The sequence below is a fragment of the Acipenser ruthenus genome, chromosome 4 (assembly GCF_902713425.1).
Source record: "Acipenser ruthenus chromosome 4, fAciRut3.2 maternal haplotype, whole genome shotgun sequence".
Lineage (NCBI taxonomy): Eukaryota > Metazoa > Chordata > Actinopteri > Acipenseriformes > Acipenseridae > Acipenser > Acipenser ruthenus.
Window position 1 is genome coordinate 80,087,169 of NC_081192.1, and position 13,957 is coordinate 80,101,125.

The following is a 13,957-nucleotide window of genomic DNA, read 5'->3' on the forward strand; positions in this document are numbered from 1 at the left end:
AGGGCTGGAATAGAAATGATAGAGGATGTATTATTATTGTTTGTTTATTTGTTAATTCATTTGGGCAGTGGGGTGTATTTAAAATGCAAAGAAAATAAAAGTAAATACAAGTCATGAATTACTGTGTGCAAAAAATACATAGGCATGTCAACATAAAGTGGGCAGCAGTAAAGTATTCTGTCGAAACGGTTTTATGCGTAGCATGTAAAGTAATGCGCAGTATAAGATGTTTTGATCTCTACTGGTTAATGGGCCAAAATCAGACCTTAATGGTGTGTGTCCTTTAGTGACCAATTACAGTGTATATATAGCAGTAAGACTCCCCAGAGGGTTGTGTTTGCATTACAAGAGGATTAGAGACACGCAGCCACTTGTATCGTATAAAGACCCTGGGTAGGGTGTGGTTCCCTTTCAAGTAGGGAATATTAACCATTACAAAATGGGTGTTTCCCTTTAAGACACCCGAACCTGAAAACTTTATACCAAAGACTTGTCGTCAGAGCAGCGTGACGTATCTGCTGCTCCGCCCCCGAGAGCCTAAAGGAGCTGGGTGCACTGACAACGATGTCATTTTCCTTTTCAGCTGATCCTGAATACTTGGGAGAGTGTTGATATAAATGATCACCTTTCTAATTACGTTTCTTTCACATTTTTTAACTTTGCTTTCCATTGATTGCTGAAGTAAAAAAATTGTTTATTTCTAGCTTTTCTTGTATTTCAGCCGAGTGCTGGTAAAGTCCTGCCGCGGCCTATTGCCCCACGGGAAGCCTGCGGCTCAAGTGCCGTCCTTCCTGGAATCCTTAGCACTCAGTTGGCTGTGTAATCTGTCTATTCCACCGTAGTTTAAAAAAAAAAAAAACATGTTCAACCGTGTTCGCTTGCGTTCCGGTTGTGTGTAATACAGTGCCTTGCGAAAGTATTCGGCCCCCTTGAACTTTGCGACCTTTTGCCACATTTCAGGCTTCAAACATAAAGATATGAAACTGTAATTTTTTGTGAAGAATCAACAACAAGTGGGACACATCATGAAGTGGAACGAAATTTATTGGATATTTCAAACTTTTTTAACAAATAAAAAACTGAAAAATTGGGCGTGCAAAATTATTCAGCCCCCTTAAGTTAATACTTTGTAGCGCCACCTTTTGCTGCGATTACAGCTGTAAGTCGCTTGGGGTATGTCTCTATCAGTTTTGCACATCGAGAGACTGAAATTTTTGCCCATTCCTCCTTGCAAAACAGCTCGAGCTCAGTGAGGTTGGATGGAGAGCATTTGTGAACAGCCGTTTTCAGTTCTTCCACAGATTCTCGATTGGATTCAGGTCTGGACTTTGACTTGGCCATTCTAACACCTGGATATGTTTATTTGTGAACCATTCCATTGTAGATTTTGCTTTATGTTTTGGATCATTGTCTTGTTGGAAGACAAATCTCCGTCCCAGTCTCAGGTCTTTTGCAGACTCCATCAGGTTTTCTTCCAGAATGGTCCTGTATTTGGCTCCATCCATCTTCCCATCAATTTTAACCATCTTCCCTGTCCCTGCTGAAGAAAAGCAGGCCCAAACCATGATGCTGCCACCACCATGTTTGACAGTGGGGATGGTGTGTTCAGGGTGATGAGCTGTGTTGCTTTTACGCCAAACATAACGTTTTGCATTGTTGCCAAAAAGTTCGATTTTGGTTTCATCTGACCAGAGCACCTTCTTCCACATGTTTGGTGTGTCTCCCAGGTGGCTTGTGGCAAACTGTAAACGACACTTTTTATGGATATCTTTAAGAAATGGCTTTCTTCTTGCCACTCTTCCATAAAGGCCAGATTTGTGCAGTATACGACTGATTGTTGTCCTATGGACAGAGTCTCCCACCTCAGCTGTAGATCTCTGCAGTTCATCCAGAGTGATCATGGGCCTCTTGGCTGCATCTCTGATCAGTCTTCTCCTTGTATGAGCTGAAAGTTTAGAGGGACGGCCAGGTCTTGGTAGATTTGCAGTGGTCTGATACTCCTTCCATTTCAATATTATCGCTTGCACAGTGCTCCTTGGGATGTTTAAAGCTTGGGAAATCTTTTTGTATCCAAATCCGGCTTTAAACTTCTCCACAACAGTATCTCGGACCTGCCTGGTGTGTTCCTTGTTCTTCATGATGCTCTCTGCGCTTTAAACGGACCTCTGAGACTATCACAGTGCAGGTGCATTTATACGGAGACTTACACACAGGTGGATTCTATTTATCATCATTAGTCATTTAGGTCAACATTGGATCATTCAGAGATCCTCACTGAACTTCTGGAGAGAGTTTGCTGCACTGAAAGTAAAGGGGCTGAATAATTTTGCACGCCCAATTTTTCAGTTTTTTATTTGTTAAAAAAGTTTGACATATCCAATAAATTTCGTTCCACTTCATGATTGTGTCCCACTTGTTGTTGATTCTTCACAAAAAATTACAGTTTCATATCTTTATGTTTGAAGCCTGAAATGTGGCAAAAGATCGCAAAGTTCAAGGGGGCCGAATACTTTCGCAAGGCACTGTATATTGTATGTTATTTTATATTATTATAATATATTCATATTGTGTTTCTCTCTCTTTTTCTTACAGAGTAAGGATTGACACGAAACCAAGCAGCTACTGTGGGCATGCCTACTTTAGCAGCTTGATGCTGTATTAGTGTAGCTATCAGCACACTTTTACAAAGGCTTGTTTTACAAGCAGGCTGCTTCAAGTCCCATGTCTGTACTGACTGGAAGGTTAGCCAGTGACTGTTACAGGGCATCCCTGTTAATACACCACTAACGGTAACTGCGACACTGTCGCTCCCGCTCCTGGTATACTGGGACCGAGGTTACCGTTCGGTACAGAGTGCATTGTATCGGTACCTATTTTCACATCCTCATAAAACCAATGTACAGGAAGTACCTGAGGTTAACGTTTCAGGGAACAATATAACAGTTCTGTGTTCTGCCGTTCAGCCTCTCTCTAGCTTCACGCATACATGCAAAGTGCATGGAGGCTATACTGGCCCCACTGAGACTCGGATGCATCAGGGTCCTCAACTACCTGGACGATTGGCTCATTTCCGCCAAGTCTCCAACACAGGTACACGAACACACAGAGTTCGTTACCAACCACCTACATCGGTTGGCCCTGAAGGTGAATTATGCAAAGAGCCAGTTAGTGCCCACCCAGATAGTTACCTAACTAGGCGTGCGTTTGGACTTGGGGCTCATGTTGACCACTCTGTCAGATGACAAAGTGGAGAGAGTAACCGCCTGCCTAGAGCTGTTTCAGCTCGGCAGAGCACTGCCAGTAGTGGCTTTCCACAGGCTTATGGGCCTGATGGCAGCAGTATCCAACGCCCTTCCACTGGGTCTCCTGCATGTGCACTCCCTGCAGGATTGGTTCAACCACACGGCTTGTCAGCCCATGTTGAATCGCAACCTCCTACAGGCACTCTCTTGGTGGAGACAGCTGGCCCATTTATGCCTAGACGTGGCACTGGGAAGCGTCACGAAGAGGGAAGTCGTCTGTGGTGCCCTACATCAACTGCCAGGGTGGTTTGCGGTCACCCAGTCTCCACCATGTGGCCCACAAGCTTCTGCTATGGGCACATAGTTCACATGCCTGGGGTGATCAACTGGACTGTGGACTAGAGCGTGACACAGGAATGAAACTTCAGTCCTGTCCCATCCTGTCCTGTCCAAATTCTTCCTGTCCCATCTCGTCCTGTAACTTTTTTCTTTTTCTTTTTTTTTCTTTTTTTTTTTTAATTCTTGTACCATGCTGTCCTGTCAAAAAAAACCCTGTCCCATCCCATCCCGTGATAAACAGAGATCAACTATTATTTGGAGGTTCAGATATTTTTGTATTCATGTATAAAATGAGGGTTTATAGGGTTTTGCATTAAACACTACTGGTATACTACTAGTAATTTGTTTTTAGTTTTCAGAAATAAATACAGTGCAAGCACAGGGTCTTTATAAGCACAGTGTGCAATATAATGATATATATAAATTCGGTAATATAAAAACAACTGTTTAGAGTTTTGTGCGGCAGTTTCAGTTTCTAAATCGGTTACTAAGCAACCCGGCTCAGAGATTTTAGTATGTCAATGCCACAATAAACTGGCAGTGAAATACAGTATTAAGAACCATTAATTCATAAAAAAAAACTAAAAAAAAACATGGTATTGAAATAATATTTCATAAACTTTCAGGGAGTATCCATCATTTATTTATTTATTAAAAATCGTATTATTATACATACCCCTTCAACGTAGCGCCGTAGCAGAACCTCCAAAATAGTACAGCTGCTACGGCCAAATCGTAGCCGTTGGCATCTCTGCATGATTAGGTGTAATATTCATAAAAACCGAAAATGTGCACATCCTTAATATACTGTACATATGTATATCGAGAGGGATATGTTAAATACATGCCAGTAGCAATTCACAGAGTTCGGTTATTCTACTAGTATCAATAATTCATGTATCAATATTGTTAACTAAAGGACTGACATAACTGTACAATTATGGGTAACATGAAATATTTTAAGTATCTATGTTAAACGTAAGGGTTTTTATTAACCATTCCGTGTTGCCAAGACGCTGATTCTCCGCGGACATCACCTCTGATCCGTCCGCGTTGGTGTTGTCGGAGTTCTCTCTCCGAGTTTGACCCTTCTGATTTCGGAGGCATACGTCTCAATTGATACGGGAGACAAGCCCTGTTTTCTCTCTCTATCTCAGATCCATCACTACATGATTCACATTCATAAGAGGTTTCTGAAACTGATAAAATTAGGCTACTCTCACTTTCACGGTCGCTGTCAGCCATACTGGCAGATGCAAGGAGCCTGTGGGTATCTCCCTCTGCGAGGTCACAGTCTCCTGGCCCCACACCAGGAAATGGAGGCCCTCTGTGTATTTCCGGGTATTATTTGATTAATTGTAGCGTGATTAAACATAATTTGGTAAAATTAATGTGATTATATGAGACCTGTTAATATTATTTTGTTTTTGGTGAAAGTCAAATTCCATGTGTAGGCTCTTGAATGACTTTAAAGAGCAAAAAAACACTCTTCCTGTCTGCTGGTGGCAGAGTAGTCCCGTTCCTTTCCATTCCCGGAAGCTTAAATCCCATTCTTGCCCGTCCTGAGAGCTTTATTTTTTTTTATTTCCCGTTCCCGCAAGCTTCACTCCTGTACCATCCCATCCCACAAAATTTAACACAATTATTTCCCTGTACTGCGGGAGTCCCGTCTTTGTCACTCTCTACTGCTGACCTTCTCTCGATGGGGGTCCCCAGTGGTGCAGAATAGAGACTCCATCCCGAGGTCATGAGCCTCATTTGGGAGAGATTCGGGAGAGCAGAGGTAGACCTCTTTGCCTCTCAGGAGTTGGCACACTGTCCCCTGTGGTTCTTCATAAAAGGAGACTGGGGACCTCTAGGATTAGACGCTCTGGCACACCTGTGGCCAGCACATCTACTCTATGCGTTTCCACTGCTTGTGCTGCTCCCGCTATGTCTGGAGAAAGTCAGACAGGAACGGGCCAAGGTGCTCCTAATAGCCCCATACTGGCCCAGGAGAATTTGGTTCTCCTCCCTGATGCAGCTCCTGAGCGGCCAGCTGTGGAAACTGCCGATGCGCCGTGACCTGCTCAGTCAGGTGCAGGGCACCTTGTGGCACCCCAACCCATCGAGTCTAAGGCTCTGGGTCTGGCCCCTGAACGGCTACATCTGAGCCATCTGGGTTATCGAAAAGGGTGATTGACACCCTACAAAACACCAGGGCAGCCTCTACCCGTTCCCAATATGGCTATAAGTGGGGCGTACTCCAGACGTGGTGCTTGTCTTGTGGTTTCGAACCCACGACATGCCCCATGGCAGTTAAACTGCAGTTTTTACAGGACCTTTTTAGATGAGGGGAAATCCCCATCTACTTTAAAGATCTATTTGGCAGCCATCTTGGTGTACTATGTCAGGGGGCTCCCGAGTGACACATCCAGCAAAGGCGCTCTGCGTGGAGTGCAGGATGCGCCCTATAGCCTGGAGATCACTGGTTCGAATCCAGGTTATGCCATCGCCGATCGTCGCTGGGAGTTCCCAGGGGGCGGCGCACAATTGGCTGAGCGCCGCCCGGGTGGGGAGGGCTCAGGTCGGCAGGGTAATCCGCTGTTCACCGCGCACCAGCGACTCCTGTGGCCGACAGGGTGCTTCCGGGTCTGCTGTAGAAGCCATTCAGATCTGTGTTGTCCTTCGATCTGTGGTGGCTTCGCTGTAGACCTGCAGTGCAAAAAAAGATGGCTTGGCGAGATACGTTTCAGAGGACACGTGTGTCTGCCACTGTTTCCCAAGTCGGCGCGGAGTTGCAGCGGTGAACCAGGATAAAAATAATAATTGGCATTCCAAACTGGGGAGAAAACTGAGGTAAAAATCATTGGTGATGACTAAATTTATAACAACAATAAATAAATAAATAAAAATTCGATTCAGTCTCCCTAGGAGCTAATTTCCAGGCGGGGCAATTTTTGAAAGGCACCCAGCAGCTTAGACCACTGGTGAATGATATAGTTCCTCGTTGGAGGTTGAATGTGGTGCTTAATGTACTGATGAAACCTCAGTTTGAGCCCATGCACTCAGCGGAGCTCAAATTTTTATCTTTCAAGGCGGCTTTCTTGCTTGCAATCACCTCCGCTAAGCGGGTGAGTGAGATGCAAGCATTCTCAGTATCGAAAGCCTGTCTAATCTTTTCAGAGGCCAGAACGAAGGTTACCCTTCGTACTAACCCTGCTTTTTTGCCGAAGACCATCTCGACTTTTGATGTTAACCAGTCGGTGTAATTGGAGGCTTTTCATCCCCCTCCTTTCCAGTCTGACAGGGAGCGCCAGCTCCATACACTTTGCCCAGTGCTGGCATTAGCTTATTATGTTGACAGGACTAAAAGCTGGAGGCAGTCAGAACAATTATTTGTCTGTTAATTGGGCTAAGTCCCAGGGACAGGCACTGTCTAAGCAGCATCTGTCTAAATGGTTGACAGGCACAGTTAAGACTGCTTATGAACTGGTCAACAGAGCATTAGGTGAGTTTTAAGCTCTCGGTGGCGGAGCAGCAGCTGTGTCACACTCTATTTCAGGGAACCAGGGTTATGATAATAACCCTGGTTATGTTGTGATAATATCTCCTACATATCCTACTTGCTGCTAAATTAAGTGTTAATGCTTGACACAGCAGATATTACCAGCTATAACTGATAATATTGAACATGGCTTCTACTGAGTGTGCCCTATTAAAGTCCATTATAAATAAATAAAAAACACAATTGTCTGTTGAAATGTAATCATGTGTTTTTACAGTTATTTCTCTTGGATTACATTAAGGTGTTTAAAACTGAAGCCCCTGTTACCACAAGAATTTGAATGAATGGCTCAGATAATCCATGAGGTTCCTAATGCTTGTAGGTTAAGAATCCCTCACCTCATCTAGTGCTTGTGTATTTAGATGTTTAAAAAAGGAATCGGGTGCACATTTTGGAAAGGATTTGTGTTGCTATTACAATACTGCCACCTAGTGTCCACTTTTCACATTGCACTCTGAACTGTTGTATTATTAATCCATATGAGTGAAATCGAGTCATTCTGTTCATTTCAACAATTTAAAGACACACAGTTAATATGAGCGCTGAAGCCAGTATACGACTACAGGAGCATATGTTTTCCTTGATGTCTGTTGTCCTGTCCAGCAACCTCAAATAAGTACTATAATTATAGTACCATAAACCAGGGTTGCATTTTTTTTTTAAAACATTTCTACTGTTAATCTTTTCGAATTAAGTCTTTCATGTGTTTCCTGAAGGCATGGCCAACTCCGGTCCTGGAGAGGCTATTTTAAACAAGGTTTATGTGGTTTAATGAAATAATTAACTGATTTTGAGACCTGAGTTTACATGGGTCAATTAAACATGTGGGCTACCCACTAGTGTACAAAAATTAATTGGATCAAGTGACTGACAGTCAGTGAAATATTTTTTATGAATAACATCTGCACAGTTTTTTAAGACTGTGGAGACTAGACTCCCTGACATATAAAATTGCTGTTTTTATCCTGGGAAAATGACAACCTTGAAATGAAAAGATTTGCTGGTGGTTTTAGAATGAAACAGTTTAATATATATACACACATTCATAACGGGGAGTTGAAAACACTTCTCTAATGAGATTTCTTTAAGGAACCAATTGATTTTCAGGTTTTGACAGAGTGTTTCATTATCAAGTTGTGTTTTATGAGCCTCTGTCAGTTCCTGTGTGTGTAAATCTATATAACCTTTACATTTGCAGGCCTTTTGACCGGGTCCTTGCAGATCACTGGATGCCTGTGGATTTGTACATCGGAGGGAAGGAGCATGCTGTTATGCATTTATACTATGCACGATTCTTCAGCCACTTCTGTAAAGACCAGAACCTCGTGAAGCACAGGTAGGAGAAAAGCAATGTTTCAGCTGTGCAACTTTTTATTTGATCTTTTTTGTAGTTTATCATGTTAGCTTCGGCGCTTGCAGTTGAGAACTAACACCTATGCTATCAGTAGTATGGATCTTAGAAGTATTCCTATAGCAGGATTGACAAGGCAAATGTATACAACTGGTAATAAAGTGCTTACCGTAATAGCAGTTGAAGGAAAAAGCAGTTAATTTATTCTTCTGAGTAGGTTCTTGATAGTGTTATACTGTAAAACTAGATCTCCTTATACGGTGCTCCCCTTTAAAACACTCTAGTAGGGACCCTAGTTAAACACAGTGCTAGTTCCGCCTTATGACAAAAACGCACGTGCTAGTGAAATGGTGTTTCCATACTGCCTTATAACTGTCTGTGCTGTAGAAAGATGAGGGCTGTATTACTCTGTTCCACATTTCTTCTCAGGCATCTCGATGACTCGTTTGTTCATCTTGCAGAGAGCCTTTCCACAAGCTTCTTGTCCAGGGCCTCATCAAGGGGCAGACCTTCAGGTTAGCAGAAAGCGGCCAGTTTCTGAAGAGGGAGGAGATCGACTTCTCAGGTGAGAGATCGTTCTGCTCAGTGCTGCATCACAGGAAGGGCTAAGACTGTGAATAATACCTTGTATTAGAACTAGAAACCTAATCACAGTATCCTATATCTTTCAGGTTTTTGTTCTTTTATTTTTATACTTTAATGGGGATGTGCAGATTTTCACTTACCATCCAATAGCCTTTAAACTGCTGCTTCCCGGTTCTTTATCACATCCTGTGCTAAAGGTCACCTCTTTAATCCGACCCAGGAAGTGATATGGAAACAGAACAGCAGTTTAAACTTTCTGAAGATTTTAAACTATTGTCACACCTTTTAAATAATTATATGTATTGAACAATCCACAGCTGTTTATCAAGGTTCCTATGGGCTGTCCACTGTTCCCAAAGCCCCTGATACCATTTTGACCTACAAAAGAGTCTGCTGTACAAATGACTGTGCTGTACAAACAAATTAGCTTAAAGGAAAAACAATATTGGTGTACCATGACTAGTACCAGTGTGTGAAGCAACATATTACATCTTGGAACAGATTTATTTTTAACATATGTAAGTTGCTGTTATGGTTGGCACAATCATTATTATATATGATGTACATTTTTTGATTTTCTAAAACGCATTGTTGCATGCTGACTCATGGTCTGGCCTCAGTGACACAGGAAAATGTAGACTGTGTTTTCACCCTATCAACTTTTTCAATCCATTTTCTACCAATAATACTCTCCAGTACCATTTCAAAATGAATATTTAACTCTTTGTTGTTCACCTGTCCCATAGGATTAGTAAAGCTGAACAATGTACAGGGCTTCATTTTAAGATCTGTCAGTTTATCCGGGACTTAATATACCGTAAGAAAGCTGATGCTTCATGTGGGTGTGTGCCGGCATGTGTGCAGTGGTAATAGCTAAAGCTCATACAGACACTGGGAACAAGCGAACACCACTTCTGAAATGTACATAGCAACATACCTCTTGTGTCTTACCAATCAAATTACAGTTTGTCAGCCGAGTACAGTACTATTATGGGATGCAGAGCGCTTACTACAGGTGACTGTACCTCTACGCAGGAGATTTATTTAGTAGTTGTGGGATGAACTGTAGTAGTTCAGCATGTTTTACATGTATTTAGTTTTCTTGAAATTCAAGTCAAGTGACATGAATACATGAGGGCAATATGCAGCTATGAGACAAATGACACCAGTAAACAAAAGGTACTGTACAATAAATTTCAAAATAGATTAAAAGACCACACCCGGAGCTTTATTGTATATTATCAAGAACACAGAACCCAGCTTTATTTTCCTCTTTGTTCCCTTTGAGCATGAGGTTTCATTGTCCCTTTCCTTCCTAAAATATAAATAGGGGTGAAGGCAGGTGTACTGTAGCTTTGGTGCTGAACCTTTAACATTTTTCATCCAGGAACCGCCAGGGGTTGTAGTGGATATTATATCTTGTGTATTTTAAGGTAAAACATGCTGGTGATCACATAGCAATCATATTATGAGATACTAAACCGATAAAAATGTATTATGCAAATACAAAGGGTATAAAGTATTCCTTCTTAAGTGCTCAGAAAAATTGGAAAACATCTTAAAAATGTGACAGTAAAAAATGTAATGTGACGCTCCCAAATTTTTTATGTAGTAAGCAGACACGAAGAAGTACTTGAACGTGATTGTAGGACACTGCTGTTAAGTGTAAAATGCATACAATAGTTTTAGTACGATGAACTTGTTGTTCAAGGTACGGAGCCTGTTCACGCTGACAGTAAGAAGGCACTGCAGGTGACCTGGGAGAAGATGAGCAAGTCGAAACACAATGGGGTCGACCCGGAGGAGGTGGTGAAGCAGTATGGGATAGACACAGTGCGCCTCTACATCCTGTATGCAGCGCCCCCTGAGCAGGACATTCTCTGGGATGTCAAGAGTAAGATACTTGTGGATTCCACATGGAGCATCACATTGGCTCTGGTGCTAGGGAGGCAAAATCAGCCTCAAAATCAGAGACTGTTGATCCTCACCGCACTACAGCAAGGAGGATAAGTTGTATATTTGGTGCCTTTCACTATTGTAATATTTTTGCAACCAAGTTGTAATTATGCCTTTTTCTGCAATTTTCTTTTCTATATCTATACATGAACTGAACGTTCTTTTGTATGAGCAATACTGTATCTCTTATCTGTAGGAGAAACGTTTAATACGAAACCTTCTACTGATAAGAGACTGCATAGATGCATTTGAAGAAGTGATGTTTCAATCTGTCCTGACACTTTTTTGTCTTCTCCTCAGCGGATGCAATCCCTGGAGTACTGAGATGGCAGTCTAGACTCTGGACCTTGATGACCAAATTCATTGATGCTCGGAATTCTGGGATACTTCCCAGTCCGGACCTGCTGAGCAAAAAGGAGAAGACGGAAGCAAAGAAGATTTGGGATAACAAAAACTATGCTCTGTCTCAGGTTAGGGTTAAGGATTTTGCAGTGTTCTTTATTACTGTTAATACAAATACCAAGACAACCTGGAGAGTGAGTACATTGTACATTTTAGCACAGCTGATGGGGTGAACCAAAAGTGACTATTTAAAGTAGGTTTTGTTAGCTGTAAGTAATAGTAAATACTGCATACACAACTGGTTTATTATCGGTCTTTTTAGAAACTGTTCTTTCCATAAAATGAGTCAATCGATAATAGCTCTTGAAAATAAATATGCTCTTTGTACTAATACAGAGAGAAGCTTGATGGACAGATAAAAATAGAATTTCAAATACATTCCGCACATTCTAGTCAATGATGTAATTGTTGTTTAAAAAGCAAGTGAGGTTGTGACCTCTTAGTTTGATAGTTGGATTAGGTTAACTCACTCATGAATCAGTGTGCAGACACAAGTTTATCAACAGCTCATGCACAATTCCCTCTCAAGCTTATTTGCCAAGTTACATTCTTTCTTATTTGTTCTGGAAATAGGTTTTTAGTTGATATGTAAGCGGTGTGCAGCAATACTGTAACAGGACAGGCTCACAATCAAGTATACAGGAATTTACAAATATATATAATCAGTGCGTCAACATCTTGCCAAACTCATTTGGTCACATTGTGTCTTAAGCCCCTTTCACACACAAATGCCGCTACTGAGCCTTCACAGAGACGTTTTAAAAATTATTTAAAATACTCATTCACACAGCACGAAATTGCACAATCTATACCGGTATAACACCATCATAACCCTTTCACACAGCCAAAGGGGTCATGTGAGTACAACTTTCAAACCTGTCAGTCAACCAATCGTTTTCATGGCAACGGCGATTCGGCCATAAATTACAGCATCACGCACCGTCCCGTCTATTTGTGAATTCACCTCCTCGTCAGCCCGTAAAGCTAACAATTCCTTAACTTCTTCCAGACTCCAATTACTATCTCGTTCTTGATCAGCCATTGTAGTTGAAAAAAATGAAAGCGTGTAACACCAACGACAAAAATACCCAACACGTCCAATATACAGTCACGTGGGATGCTGACTTTCAATCCACACCCACTATCGCTCTTCAGTGCCGGCATATTCTTTCACACAGGAGTTGAGACGGTTTAGTGCCATCTCTGAACCATCTCGCGAGGTGGTTCAGAGAAGGCATAAAATATGATGGCTCTGTGATGTTATAGGCAATTCACACAGACCAAAATGCAGCATCTGTGCCGGTTCTGAGCCATTGTAGCTCGTCTGTGTGAAAGGGGTATTAGGATCATGACGTCCTCATTAACAAAGTATCTGCTGTTTATTATCTCTGAGCTTGAAATCTCTTCTGATAATATAGCAGCACAAACGGATTTTGATTCAAACAAAAGTTTATTTCCGTAATAGCCGAGCAGATTTCAAGATGCCATATGATTGAGAAAATACGTTTTCAGACAGAAAGATCCAAAGGGAGCAAATTCGGAGAGCTTTTTATTCTGTGGTGTTGGTCTTCTGTGGCTCATTATGTGCTTTTAAGGCATTCATTTGTTTTTTAATAATATGTTTCAGTGTGTATCTGGGTGTATTTTTGTATGCTGTTGTGTATACAGAAAATAGATAGAACTGAACTGAAATAGAGCTGAGCTGAAAAGAAATAAGAGCCACATACCTCTTGTGGTGGTGAGTCACCCTGTTATTGTTACACACACAGACACACAGAACATTTAAAAACTAAGGTCCACCTCGAGACCAAACGGTTGGACTCTGCGTCGGCTGTAGACTAATGTGGTAAACCTTCACAATAAGAACTCAAAGCAGCAGACCTGGCTTAAAATAATGTAGGCTCACACCATCACCCTTGCTAGTGTCACTATGGAAACAGATGATCATAGCCACAACTTCCCCCACTCTGCTGCTTTCACTTATTCAGCTCAGCACCAATGCATGTTGTATTTTCAAGGGCTGGGTAATATTAAAGAGTACGAATCTTTAGATTTATTTTACTGTCCTTCAACCTTTTTAATTTTCATGAGCTGCTCTTCATTCTAGCTGCCTTCCATTGGCATACAGTACAGAATGTTGGCTAGATCAGCTTTATATTTACAAGCGCCAGCACCATCAGGCATCTAGAACTGATTAGCAACTCCTTAGCTCTGGTCAGGGCACCTTAACACTATAATAAAAACTAAATAATAATAATAATAATAATAATAATAATAATAATAATAATAATAATAATAATAATTGCATTAAGAACCACTCCGAATGATTGCAAACATCCTTAAATGAGGGTAGTAAAATCTGAAATTAAATTTGAAGTTAGTTGTTCTTTAATGTGTCTTTTAAACCAGCTTTATAAATAACTCCTTATTACCCCCTATCCTGTAGCCTAGTCATAATAATTTAAAAGCAGGTTTAGAGTTTTTAATATGGTTAATCATGGATCATAAATCTATTAAATTACTGAAACTTCTCAA

General features: G+C 41.4%; 1 protein-coding gene across 1 annotated transcript in view; it reads left to right on the top strand.

Moving 5' to 3' along the window:
• The window catches only part of LOC117399402 (leucine--tRNA ligase, mitochondrial-like), a 79,204-nt gene that overhangs the window by 53,641 nt on the left and 11,606 nt on the right, over positions 1–13,957 (top strand). Inside the window, exons 14-17 of the mRNA XM_033998521.3 lie at positions 8,327–8,464; positions 8,941–9,044; positions 10,776–10,958; positions 11,321–11,490. Of these exons, the coding sequence (XP_033854412.2) occupies positions 8,327–8,464; positions 8,941–9,044; positions 10,776–10,958; positions 11,321–11,490 (595 nt within the window). The remainder of the gene's footprint in view (positions 1–8,326; positions 8,465–8,940; positions 9,045–10,775; positions 10,959–11,320; positions 11,491–13,957) is intronic.